General features: G+C 42.8%; 1 protein-coding gene across 1 annotated transcript in view; it reads left to right on the top strand.

The window, feature by feature from the left end:
- Positions 1-9,079, top strand: part of LOC143033228 (uncharacterized) — a 15,806-nt gene extending 6,727 nt beyond the window's left edge. The window contains exon 2 of the mRNA XM_076198410.1: positions 5,667-9,079. Coding sequence (XP_076054525.1) covers positions 5,739-8,792 — 3,054 coding nt within the window. The 5' untranslated portion in view covers positions 5,667-5,738 and the 3' untranslated portion in view covers positions 8,793-9,079. The remainder of the gene's footprint in view (positions 1-5,666) is intronic.
- Positions 9,080-15,000: the final 5,921 nt, after the last annotated feature.

Here is a 15,000-nt window from a genome sequence, read left to right as displayed (position 1 = left end):
AAATATTTTGACATTTAATTTTCCTTTTCGCAAAAAAAAGTAAAAAAATGAGCGTTTTTCTATATTTTCATTTGTATATTCCAACTCTGATATTTGAAACAACAAATAATAATTTGAATGATTGAATTAATTTCCCATGAGATTTTTCTTCAACTGCTAAGAATTGAGTAATTTATTATATTGTCGATTTTTATTTGTTTTTGTTTAAATACTGAAGCTCAATATTGGTGGTGATTTGTTTAAAAGTTTTATAGGAACGTGTACAGAGTGACACAAAATTTGGACACATTCAATAACGTCCACTATGTCAATATAACTTTAATTGATATTTTATATATTTCTATATAAAAGAAATACCATGTCGTCCGTACTCAGCATTGTATACAAAATACATTAAAAATTATACAACAAAACTGATAAAGAAACCAATGGAATGACAAATTGGCCCAAGAATTTTGATTGTTATTGTACACTCGCGACAGTAAGTTTTGTCACATTTTTCAGAAAGTTTCGGTCAAGAGCAACATTTGCTCAGTTACAAAACTCCAAACATTTTGAAAAGTTCTGAGAAAATTTGATGCCGCGATTGCATTCCAAAATCTCTTCTATTTAATTTCATTTATGAGTTGTTGTACTGAATATTGAATGATATTTAATCCATATAATGTGTTTGTGTGTGTGCGCGTGTGCGTGTGTGTGCATTTTTATGTATGCGTGTATGTTTATGGATATTTACACACACACACATATATATATATATATATATATACATATATATATACAATATATGCATATACACATATATACATATATATACATATATATATATATATATATATATATACGTATATATATGTATGTATATATACATACATATACCAAGGGTTTTCCCCCTTACAAGGGAGGTAGCCAAAGTCAAAGACATATGTCCACTCCCACCCATTTCATCCCCACATACTCCACTCCCATTCACCACCCCTCCCTCCCTCCTTTCTTGGCTCCTCCTGGATGACGGGTCATCCCTGCATCTCGCCCACTGCCCTGGGTCTGAAGAAAATGTAGCAAGGCCGCTTCATTTAATCGACGACCCCCATTCTCCGTCCCCTCATACAGAGAAAGAGAAGACGGGGAGAAATCCCTCCCTCCTCACCCTCACCCTCCTCCGCCACCCCATTTCACCCCGCGTCTGAGTAATGCCATCAGTCCACGTTCCCTCTCTTTTCTGTGTTTCTGTAGCTTATAAGTCCCCTTTGTCCTTTGTCTTATGCACTTTCCTGAAGAGGGCTACAGTTGATAGCCGAAATATAGAATCTTCTTTCATTCGAAGTTTATTTTGTCCGACTGTGGGTTTCTTGTGTGTCATTTACAAATGTGCCACTACATTCTGTTTAGAATATATATAATACATACATACATACATACATATATATATATATATATATATGTATATATATATATATATATAAGGATATGTATATACTACAAATATATATATGTATATATATATGTATATATATATCTATATATATATATGTATATATATGTATATATATGTGTATATATATGTATATATATGTGTATATATACGTGTATATATATATGTATATATATGTGTATATATATGTGTATATATGTGTATATGTGTATATATATATGTGTATATATATGTGTGTATGTATATATATATGTGTATATATATATGTGTGCGTATATATTTGTGTGTATATATATATATAGATGTAAATAATATATACATATATCTATATAATTTCTTTATAGTATATACATTATATATTTTCAGTCCGCACACACACACACACACACACACACACACACACACACACACACACACACACACACACATATATATATATATATATTATATATATATATGTAATGTATTCATGAACCACACTATCTTTTTTCATTTAAATTGCTTGCAAAAACGATCGAGACTAAAATCAGATCAATGGAAGCATATTCGAAAACTGAGACGTAGTCGGGCTGAGGACTCCAACTTATCCCAATCGTACGAAATGGAGTGACTTAACCAATTGCATAATTGGTGAAGGAACTGTCCATTTGATATGAATATATATATATATATATATATATATATATATATATCAACCACAATTCACTTTAATTCTAAACCGTCAACATCGAGAATCTCGAGGAGGCATATATGCAGAAATTGATTGAAACATTGAAACGTGAATATATATATATATTTATATGATTCCTAGACTTATTATTGAGTTTTGTTTTATATTATTTTTGTTATTATAGTGTTGGAGTTATTCGTGAGAATTGTCAAATTAGTTAAGATGTAAAATAATAATAATAATAATAATAATAATAATAATAATAATAATAATAATAATAATAATAATAATTTTGCAGAAAGTTGTTCTATAATATGATAATCATATGATAACACGATAACATGATGTCATGATATGATAGAATGATAATAGTATGACAATATAACATGATACGACAATATGTGGTAATATGATTATAATGTTATGATAATATGATTACATGATAACATTTTAGTAATATGATAATGATATGATTTTATATTGTACTCTGTTATCATAAGCCAATTGAGATGTTTTAGACATATATGAGCCTTACAGACATAGTCATAGGGACAAATATATATATTCTTATTTGAAGAATTTCCCTTTGTTATTATGAAAATAAGCCATAATCTTGATTTAGACATAGTCTTTAATATCCCATTTAAACGAAAATTTGAAGACATATTGAACTCTTAGACATATTGACCCTAAATATAATACGAATGATTTTTCACAAAATATATTCTAACTTTTAGATATAGATAAGACTTTGCAGACTTAGACATAGATTTAAGATATCAGACATTTATTCTGACCGTTGCCAGACGATTTTATTAAATGCAAGAGATCCTTTGAGGACTAGGACAAACTATAGGGAATATAGGAACTATAGAGACTAGCTATAGTGACTATAGAATCTATATGAACTATAATAAATGGAGACGCCCCCTCAGCTGAATAAAATCACCTGGCGCCCACAATAATAAAATAACTAAAGCCATTTCTGGTCGGAGTTCCTCCCATATAGTTCCTATAGTACCTATAGTTTCTGTGGTTCCTATAGTTCCTATAGTCACTATAATATAATCTCTATGGTTTCCATATTCACCCTATAGTCCTTATAGTGATTATATTTTCTATGGTCACTATAGTCCATAGAGATTCTATAGTTCCTATATTCCCTATATTTAATCCCTCTAATCTATATTTTCCCTAAAGTCAGTATAGCTGTTATAGTTAGTTCCCACAGTCGCTACAGTTGTTATAGCTAATTTCTATAGTTCCTATAGCTCCTATAGTTACTACAATCAGTTCCTACAGTCTCTATAGTTCCTATAGTTGTTACATTTATTCCCTGTGGTTGTTATACTTAGTTTCTATAGTTCCTGTAGTTGTTACAGTTAGTCCCTATAATTCCTATAGATGTTACAGTTAATTCCTGTATTTATTACAGTTAGTTCCTATAGTTATAATTTTCCCTATAGTTCTTATAGTTGTTACAATTATTTCCTGTAGTTGTTACAGTTAGTCCCTATAGTTCCTATAGTTGTTCCAGTCAGTCCACATAGTTCCTGTAGTTGTTATAGTCACTATAGTTGTTACAGTTAGTTCTATAATTCCTATGATTGTTCCAGTTAGTCCCTATAGTTCCTATAGTTGTTACAGTTAGTTTCTATAATTCCTGTAGTTATAATTAGTTATATAGTTTTATTCTATAATTATTCCAGTCAGTCCCTGTAGTTCCTATGGTTGTTGCAGTTAGTCCCTATAGTTCCTATAATTGTTATAGTTAGTTCCTATAATTGTTATAGTTAATCCTATAGATCCTGTAAATGTTTTAGTTAATCCCTACATTTTCTATATATGTTATAGTTAATTCTATAGTTCCCACAATTGTTCCAGTTAGTCCTTATAGTTCCTATAGTTCTTACAGTCAGTCCCTATAGTTCCTATAGTTCGTACAGTCAGTCCCTTTAGTTCCTATAGTTGTTACAGATAGTCCCTATTGTTGTTATAGTCCTTATAGTTGCTATACTTGTTACAGTTACTCCCTATAGTTGCTACAATTAGTCCCTATAATTGTAATAGTCCCTATAGTTCCTATAGTTGTTATAGTTTGTCCCTATAGTTCTTACAGTTGTTACAGTCAGTCCCTATAGTTACTGTAGTTGTTGCACTTTGTCCCTATAGTCCCTGCAGTTGTTATAGTCCCTATAGTTGCTATAGTTGTTACAATTAGTCCCTATAGTTGTTACAGTTAGTTCCTATAGTTGTGACAGTTAGTCCCTATAACTGTCATAGTCCCTATAGTTGCTATAGTTTTTACAGTTAGTTTCTATAGTTGTTACAGTTAGTTCCTATAGTTGTGACAGTTAGTCCCTATAACTGTCATAGTCCCTATAGTTGCTATAGTTGTTACGGTCAGTCCCAATAATTCCTATAGTTGTTACAGTCAGTCCCTATAGTTCCTACAGTTGTTGCAGATAGTCCCTATAGTTCCTGTAGTTGTTACGGTTAGTTCCTATAGTTGTTACAGTTAGTCCATATAGTTCCTACAGTTGTTACAGTCAGTCCCTATAGTCCCTATAGCTGTTACGGTTAGTCCCTATAGTTCCTGTAGTTGTTATAGTCCCTATAGTTCCTATAGTTGTTATAGTCCCTATAGTTCCTACAGTTGTTACAGTCAGTCCCTATAGTCCCTATAGCTGTTACGGATAGTCCCTATAGTTCCTGTAGTTGTTACGGTTAGTCCCTATAGTTCCTATAGTCCGGCAGGTACCCCAGGGGGGTGGGGGTGGGGTCACGTGACACCCCGGTTTTCCGTTTTCTCTTTGGAAGAAAGTCTGTCGGGCGAATTAATGTCTTGTCGCCCTTATCGGCAACGGAACCGATGTCTAGGCGACGCCAGCTGCCTCCTTTGAGGTCACTCTTTCTGTTCAGGGGTACGGGTCTCGGCCTCGAACTCGGCCTTCCTCCTCCTCCTCCTCCTCCTCCTCCTCCTACTCTTCCTCTTCCTCTCTCTCATCCTCCTCTTCCTATTTCTCTTCCTCTTCGTCCTCCTATTCCTCCTCTTCCTCCTCCTCTTCCTCTTCTTCCTCCTCCTCCTCTTCCTATTTCTCTTCCTCTTCGTCCTCCTATTCCTCCTCTTCCTCCTCCTCTTCTCCTTCTTCCTCCTCTTCCTCATTCTCCTCCTCTTGCTCCTCCTCTTCCTCCTCCTCCTCCCCCTCTTCCTGAAGAGGTAGAGGGGGGGGGAGGAAGAGGAAGAAAGGGAGGATGAGTGAAGGGCGATTGATCGCCGAGGCTAGCGAGTTTCTCATTGATAAAATAAACAAATAAATAATTGAATAAACAGATAAACAAATAAATGAATAAATATATAAAAGCAATTATGATGATAATAATAACAAGAAACAAAATTGATAGATAATAATAACAACAACATCAACAACTGCAATAGTGATAGTAGCAATAATAATAGTACGATAAGGATAATATAATTAAATAAAGTTATATTTGTGGTGTATACGCAAACGGGTTTATTTGTACTAATTTTCCTTTTTTTCTTTCTTTTTTTTTTAGATGTTTGTTGCTGCCTTCCTCCTGAATTCCTGACCTGCAAGACCAGAAACTCCTCCGAGGTCCTCCTCGACAATGGCGACACGGCCCCTTGCTGTCACCTCCCCCTCCATCCTGCTCCTCACCCTGACCCTCCTCTTGCTCGAGGGTAACAGGAACGGCCCTCACGGCGCCCACGCCCAGCTCGGTCTCGTCTCCTCCTCGGCCGCCCTCGTCGCCCATCGCCCCCGCTTGAGGAACCTCTCCACCAACCTCGGCCTCCTGGCGAAGTGGGGAGATCGCACTCGAAGACCCACGACGAACTCGACGGCGTCGATCGAGCACGAGATCGCGGCCATCTTCAGGGGCGTGGCCTACGGGGCTACGACCGAGGCCCCTGCCTCCCCAAGTACGACCTCGACGACCTCAACGACGACTCCCCCGAGAACGACCTACAGGACGACCACGACGACGAAGGACACGAGGAGGAACTGGGTGATTACCGAGAACGAAGAGGAGGAGGAGGAAGAGGAAAAGGTCCTCCGGTTCTTGCCCACCGGCGGCATAGCCGTCGGGTCCCCGAGTAGCTTCCAGGACCCTCAGCCTCCTTCGGATAATCCCGAAAGAGCGGCTGTCCACTACGAACTCAGACGCCCGGATATCCTCCTGACGCCGCAGACGAACCTCGAGGACCACCGCCTGAGGACGACCTTCTCCCCCTCGCCGACCAAGGGGGACGACCGGAGCCAGAGGCCCTCGGGGAATCCTTTCTTCTACTCGACGGAGTACGGGACCACCGAGGAGTCTCGCCTCTGGCAGTTCGCAAGAGTCCAGCTCGGTGCCGCTTGGTGGGTCCACGTATACTCGAGTGCCATTGTCTTCAGCCTCCTCTCCCTCCTGGCACTCTGCGCCCTCATGCGCCTCAACGCCTGCTCGCACCTCCTCCCTCGGGGGTACTTCGTCACCATCCAGCTCCTCCTCTTCCTCGCCGCCTTCTTCAGAGGCGTCTACCTCTTCCACGACGCATACAACTGCGACAACAAACTCCCTCCGCCTCTCTCCTTCCTCCTCTTCAACACAGGAGCTCCGTGTATCGTGGGCGCCCTTGCCGTCCTTGTCCTCGCCCTCCTTCGGGCCACGAGGACCAGCCTCCTCCCGCCGAGGCTCCAGACGCCCCTCGCCCTCGCGACCATGGTCGCCTTCCACGTCGGCCTCAGCGTCGCCGCCGACGTCGTCGTCGGGGTCATGGGCTCGCAGACTGCGCCGCTCCATGTCGTCGTGCAGGCGGTGACGGCGATCTGGGCCACGAGTCTCTGCGTCGGGTACGTGTGGGTCTTCAGCAGCGTGGAGAGGTCCGCCGTCCGCCAGCAGGGCGAACTCGTGAGGTTGACCTTCACAAGGGTCCACCTTGAAGGCGGTACCGTTCCGAGACGTCTCCCTCGGCCGACGCTGAGCCGAGGAGCAAGGCTCACCCTAGCAGCAGCTGTGGCCCAGCTGCTCCTTGTAGCTGTGCAGCTGTACGGGTTGATCGCTCTCCACGGGCCCCCAGTGACCCCAACGCACATATGGGCCTGGTGGACCTACCAGACAATCTCCAGAATCCTCGAGATCTGTCTGTGGGTGATCATCGCCGTCGTGGTCGCCCTGACGCAGACCCACGTCGTCGCCAAGGAGGTCGAGGGCGAGCAGAAGATCTTCTCGGTCTTCAACAGCTGCAGCAGTTCGGAGAGCAAGATCGGGAAAGGGGCCGAAGTCTACCCGACTCTGAGCTCGAAGGGGACGATCCGGACGTATACGATTCATCCTCCAGGGTATAAGTACGACGACACACTGGCACTGAAGAAGACCCCATTGTCCTGGAGCAGTGCCAACGCCAGTGCCACTGGACCGCGGCCCCTAGGTAACCGGAGGACCGAGCAGAACAAGTCCTCGACTCTGGACTCGGTCACGTCCGACTTCCAGCTCATGTGGAACAGAGATCGGTCCAACTCGACCGCCGCCTTCAGACCTTCCTCCATGTTGGTCAACGAGAGCGGCTTCGTCAGGTTCCGAACTGAGATCGATCCCGAACAGGCTATGGACGACGTCCTTCGTCAGTCCTCCCACAACCTGCACAAGATCTCGCCGGGCACGCCCACGTCTCCGTACGCCAACGTGACGCCCTTTAGCGCGACGCTTCCGGGAGGATCGCGCTACTACTGCGCCCCTCCGCCCACAGCAGACTCCTCCGAGAAGGCCAAGACGCCCACGAGACCCGCCCCGTTACGCCCGTACGCCACCTGTAAACCGAACAGCCGTTTCGAACACTTCATCCAAAGGAGTCCGATCGGTCTCGAGGAGTTTAAGCCACCGAACACCCTCGCTCGAAACAGTTCGAGGGACAATTACGAAGTAGCCCCGTACTACACGAACTCGCTCAAGTCCAACAAGAGCAGCATGTACTCGAGTCCCCACGCGACTGCCACGCGATGGCACCGGAAGGAAGGCATAGTGCCAACGCACGAGCCTATATACGACTCGGCGTCGCCTCCGCAACACACTGCCCGTATAACCTCGCTCCTGACGCCAAGCTCCGGGAACGTCTCCTGTTCCTCGCAGTCCGAGATGCACGTCGACTACCTGACGGACATATCCTCAGCCGACGGCCTCACCCTCGAGGCTAAGAAGGGCCTCAACGCGCTCACCCTCCCCCTCCAACCCGTCAACTCCACGCCCACGCCCAACGCCACACGTCCGCAGATCCTCGACATCACGCCGGATTCTGCGGTCGTCCTCGACTACTCCGTGACCACCGAGGACGACTCGACGTCGTGTTCCGGGGCGGAGGGCGAGTCCAACACGCACAGCAGCGGGGCTCTGGACCTCTTGAGGCTCAGCACGTCGTCCTTGAACGACGTCCTCAAGAACGGCGCGGGGGGTCTTCTGGGCCGACTCGTGGGCCAGACGGGATACAGTCCCTTGCACGTCGACCCCAAGTGCGGGGTCTCCCCCTCGAGCAACACAGTCCCCCTTCGCCGAGCGGCGTCCTCCAGTCACCTGCTGGAGGCCGAGTCGGGGGGGAGTCAGTCGGCCAGTTCTCCCGAAGAACCGAACGCGGACGGCCCGAACTTGCCCTCGTGTCGAAACTCGGACCCTATCACGCAGCTCTAGTGGTCCTCGGGATCACCAGAGGGTGACCATGGGGCCTCTCGAGGAGGAGGAGGAGGAGGAGGAGTAGGAGGGGCCCTCCGAGTGTCACGGGTCCTGGGGTTCCCCCTTCCGAGGTGGAGGTGAACCGAAGAATCTTCTGCAGGTCGTGGGTTGGTCCCCATGGGTTGAGACCTTGAGACCTTCTAGGCTGAGACCTTGAGTCCTTCTGGGTTGAGACCTTAAGACTTTTTGGGTTGAGACGCTGAGACCTTGAGACTTCCTTGACTGAGAGCCTGAGACTTTCTGGGTTGAGACTTCGAGACCCTCTGGGTTGAGACCTCGAGACCTTCTGGACTGAAAACTTGAGACCTCCTTGGCTGAGACCTTGAAACGTTCTGGGTTGAGATCTTAAGACTTTGAGACCTTCTGGGTTGAGACCTCAAGACCTTTTGGACTAAGACCTTGAGACCTCCTTGGCTGAGACCTTGAAACTCTCTGAGTTGAGAGCCTGAGACCTTTTGGGCTGAGACCTTTAGACCCTCTGGGTTGAGACTTCGAGACCTTATGGGTTGAGACCTCGAGACCTTTTAGGTTGAGACGCTGAGACCTTCTGAACTGAGAACTTGAGACCTTCTGGGTTAAGACCTTGAGACCTTGGGAACCTTCTGGGCTGAGACCTTGAGACCTTCTGAGTTAAGACGCTGAGACCTTGGAAACCGTCTGGGTTGAGCTCTCAAGACCCTTTGGGTTGAGACCTCGAAAACTCTTGGGTTGAAACTTTGAGACCTTCTAGGCTGAGACATCGAAACCTTCTGGTTTGAGACCTAGAGACTTGGGTTGAGACCTTAAGACCTACTGGGTTGAGGCTTTTGGGACCTTGAGACCTTAAGAACCTTTTGGGTGGAGACTTCCAAACCCTTTGGGTTTAATTCCTTGAAACTTACGTTGAGACCTCAAGACCTTCTGGGTTAAGGTGTTTGAGCTCTTGAGACCTCAAGAACCTTCTGGCCAAAGACTTCGAGACCTTTTGGGTCGAGGTCTTTGGAGCCTTGAGACCTTGAGAACCTCATGGGTGGAGACTTCCAGACCCTTTGGGTTCAGTTCTCGAGACTTAGGTTGAGATCTCAAGACCTTCTGGGTTGAGGTGTTTGAGCGCTTGAGACTTCGAGACCTTTTGGGCAAAGACTTCGAGACCCTTTGGACCAAGACCCGAAGACCTTCGCGTTCACCTACACCGCCTCATAACTGCATCAGACGGGTAGATTACTAAAGAAGAAGAAGAAGAAGACGACAAACCCCCTTTCCCCCTTTATAGAAACTCAGCTGTCGAGCTGTCGGTTGGCAGCTGTCTCTAGCTGTAGAACGCGAGGCGCAGTGGGATTCTTGTAGCTTCCGGAGATCCTGTAGAGTCCGGGAATAGGTCCCTCTGGCAACCTGTAATCTGTGATAAGTAGAATATATTTTTCTATGGACGACAAATCTTGATATCCTGTTTTCTCTGAATCAATATCTAGTCACTACGAATAAAATGTTTTATGTCATACTTCGTGTGTTCCTTTTAACCCTTAATGATTAATTAGTCAATTAAATAATTGATTAATCAAATCATTACTACCTCGGGTCTCATTAAATTGAAAACCCGCAGCCCCAAAACGTCTGGCAACGATCTTCGGCCCTTCACACAGAGCCTTCTGGGAAGAACCATTGGACTTGTTTGTATTTGATTCATTTAGGACTTTCTATGTGGTGGGGAGAGGCGAGGAGTCGCCGGTTGTCATGTCCCCATGTTTGATATGATGTAAGATATATAAATGAAGTTGATGAGTCCTGGAACCAAGTGTCAGCCCCTCGAGGTAGGTACTCCTCATTCGTCCCCCGACGCTTCTCGTGTCCATGGATGGTTTGAAGATAAGGTTGATAATATAATTAATAAAAAGAAATAGATAACAAATTATAAATAAATAATAAGACAAAAAATTGAAACCAAGAAGATTTTCCAAACAAACAAATTAGTCTTTTTTATCTCGGATCGAGTGGTATACTCTCCTACCATTATCAAATATCTTTTGAATCGTAATAGGCCTATACTCTCACCCAAGAAAATGGCTGGTTGAGAAATTTGATTAGTGGTACAATTGGCATACGATAAAGAACTGGTTGAAATTGAAAAAAAAAACATCGTGTATGATGTCATATACCTTCTCAACATCTATGAAAACCATAAACGGTCTCTCCATCCCTGTGTACATCGGTGTAAATGCCTAGTATATATATATATATATATATATATATATATATATATATATATATATATATATAAATATATATATATATATATATATATATTCCCTTTCCTCGAAACCCACTCTATTTTGATTTATTTATTTTTTATCATTTATTAACTATCTTGCTTATTTATTTATTTTTTACCATTTCTGGCGATGAGTCGTATATGTATGCATGTGTATATACAAGCATATATATACGAACATATATAATACACGTACATGCATACATCCATACATACATACATACATACATACATACATACATACATACATGTAAAACGTTTACACGTGAATATAAAAACATGCTGAAGACCACTGGGAAATAAGAAACGTTGTTCAAACGTTTTCGTCTATTTTGACGTCCTCAACCTCCATTCCCTCACGATGTCGAAATGGACGGAAACGTTTGGACAACGTCTCTTATTTCCCCAAAGGTTTTCGGGGAATACGTACATACATAAATACATGCGTAAATATATACATACATAAATACACACATACATATATGCATGCATACGTACATACATGCATACATACATATATACACACATACATATATACACACATACATAGATGCATACATACATATATTCGTGTATACATACATACATACAACATACATACATACATACATACATACATACATACATACATACATACATACATACATATACATACATACTGTACATAAATACGTACGTACTGAATATACATATATACATTCATGCATACGAACATACATACATACACACATACATAGATGCATACATACATACAACATACATACATACATACATACATACATACGAACATACATACATACGTACATACATACATACATACATACATACATACATACACACACACATACATACATACATACATACATACATTTCTCTTCGCCTTTGACTTGTACAATCTGTACGATTGACTGATTGATTGATTGGTTGATGTAAGGTCAACTTACATCGTAAGAACAAATATTGGCAATAGACATATATATATATATATATATATATATATATATATATATATATATATAATATATATATATATATATATATCGAAAATAGTGAAATCGTATGAATTAAAAAAAAAAGTCGAAATTCTTATGTAGTTATGAAATTAAAATTATCATTACTTGTCTACCTCTGATACATCTAGATAAAATCTAATTCACAAACTAGTCTAATCTCATTCTAATAAAATCTAGTCTCTAAACTAATCGATTCTTGAACCAAATATTCTCCAGGTTAATCTCCTTGCCTAATCTCTTTCTCTTTTAAATTCAAAGTTAATCTCCTTCCCATAACCATTTTTTTTTTCTAAATTATTCGTTGTTTTTTTCTAAATTTATCGTTTCTTTACTCGATCCGTTTTCCATTTGGGCTGAACACAGTTCTCAGACATTTCGTTTCTTTTCGTTCTCCTTCCTTTTTCCTCCTGCTCCTTCTCCTCCTCCTCCTCCTCCTCCTCCTCCACCTTCTTCGTCTTTTCCCCTTCCTCCTCCGCATCCTCCTCCTCCTCTTCCTTCGTCTCCTTTTCCTCCTCTTCCTCCTCCTCCTCTTCCTCCTTCTCCCCCTCCTCTTCCTCCTCCTCCTCCTCCTCTTCCTCCTCCTTCTCTTCCTCCTTCTCCCCCTCCTCTTCTTCCTCCTCCTCCTCGTCTTCCTTCGTCTCTTCCTCCACCTCCTCTTCCTCCTCCACCACCGCCTCCTTCCTCCTCTTCCTCCTCCTCCTTCTCTTCGTCTCCTCCTCCTCCTCATCTTCTTCCGCCTCCTTCTTCTTCCTCCTCCTCTTCATCAGCCTCCTCCTCCTCTTCCTCCTCTTTCTCTTCCTCCTCCTTCTCTTCCGCCTCCTTTTCCTCCTCTTCCATCTCCTCCTGTATTTCCTATTCCTCCTAATCTTTCTACTCCTCCTCTTCCTCCTCTTTTTTTTTCTCCTCCTCCTTCTCTTCTTTCTCCTCCTCTTCCTCCACCTCCACCTCCTCCTCTTCTTCTTGTTTCTTCTCCTCCTCCTCTTCCTCCGCCTCTTCTTCTTCCTCCTCCTTCTCTTCCTCCTCTTTCTCCGCCTCCTCTTCCTTCTCCTCCTCCTCCTCCTCCTCCTCTTCCTCCTCCTCTTCTCAATGTCGTTGGCCCTGAGAGCGTCAAGTCTTCGATGACCAGCGCTTCTATCCTTGGTTGACGCGGAATTTTATTTAATAATAAAAGAAAGCTACGCGACTGTGGTCCGTAAGGGGGTCACTAAAGCCCTCTTCCTCCCCTCCGGAAACATTCCCTGTATGAATCTTATGTAATCAATACCCTAGGCGGGAAATATACAAAATATTTTCCCTCTTATGAGTAGGGTAGCCTACACAAAAACGCACCGCGTGGGTCACATGCAGTGGAGCAAGGCGTAGTTTCAAATGAGCGTTGAAGAATCTAAAACAAAGTATTTTTAAAAGATATTAAGAAAAAACGAAATCCATATACGGTGTCAAAACAAATATATATATATGGGAGCTTCATTAAAGAACGCCATACCTAAAAAAAAAAAAAAAAAAAAAAAAAAAAAAAAAAATCATAAAGTGTGGAAATATATTCCAATTTCATCTCACTCTAACTTCAGGCTAAATCTTACGTCATTCAGAAATTCCATCTCCCCCTCCCCCTCTCCCCCTCTCCCTTCCCTTCGACTCCTCCTGCTCCTCTCATAAGAACATGGGAATGAAGGAGACTGCAAGAGACCATAAGGCCTACACTAGGCAGTTCCATGTCCATTACCACCAATCCTTCCCATCCATAAAGTCATCTAACCTTGCCCTGCCTCTCTCCCCCTCCCCCCTCCCCTCCCCTCCCCCTCTCTCCCTCTCCTCACTCTCCCTCTTCTCTCCCTCTCCCCCTCTCCCCCTCAGGTCCTCTTCTCATTTGTGAAAAACAAAGTTCAATTCAACAAACTCCACTTGTGGCAAGGGTGACTTTCTCTTTTTCTCGCTCTCTCTTTCTCTCTTTTTCTCGCTCTCTCCTGTCACTCCCTCTCCTCTATCTCTTTCTCTCTCACTCATAACATAAACACACATATATATGGAAGCAAGCACATAGGCACACACACACACACACACACACACACACACACACACACACACACACATACACACACTGTATATATATATATATAAATATACATTTTTATATATATATATATATATATATATGTGTGTGTGTGTGTGTGTGTGTGTGTGTGTATGTGTGTGTGTGTGTGTGTGTAATTATTACTAAAATCCTATAACCATGTGTACCAACCGTAATCTATGTCACACGCATGGCACGTGATCCACAGACCTCCAACAGGATGTCGACAGCCGTTGGCGGCTTTCTTCTCACACTTGGCCTAAATATATTCCGCCAAACCTTGCTGACCTGTACATTCGCCAAATCACGCCAAACAACACGGGTAAGCGTGACGCCACGATCTCGCGATCCTATCAATTTGCCACAATTCTTTCGCTAAATACGTCATTAATCATTCCAATATATCTACCCAATTACTTATAACTATAAACTATACACCACGTCAAGACACATTCACTAATACTAACTAGATCCATTGTACTATAACTCACAAATATCAATGTAGAAAAAAATAATATAAACCTCTCGCAGAAATGATGGTACATGCATTTCTGCGTATACATGTTGGTGACGGCGTCGCCATATGGGGACTCTATATAAGGGATTACGTCCCCGGACTAGGAGCTTCTGAACTTACCGATGATTTTTACCAAGAGGAATCCTGTCCCCTCGTCTGTACTTGATATTTGCACTCTACAAAAATAAAACCAAGAAAGCGGCCCACGCAGGATTTAACTTCCAAACACCAGAAGTGTAGCCACGAAAAGAAACAAACTTCCAGCGGCTACACACACACACACACACACACACACACACACACACACACACACA

This window comes from Oratosquilla oratoria, chromosome 15 (genome assembly GCF_046742065.1).
Source record: "Oratosquilla oratoria isolate Oo_2021 chromosome 15, ASM4674206v1, whole genome shotgun sequence".
In the NCBI taxonomy this organism is placed as follows: Eukaryota; Metazoa; Arthropoda; class Malacostraca; order Stomatopoda; family Squillidae; genus Oratosquilla; species Oratosquilla oratoria.
The sequence above is the reverse complement of the archived record's forward strand: the minus strand, read 5'-3'. Positions and strand labels throughout refer to the sequence as shown.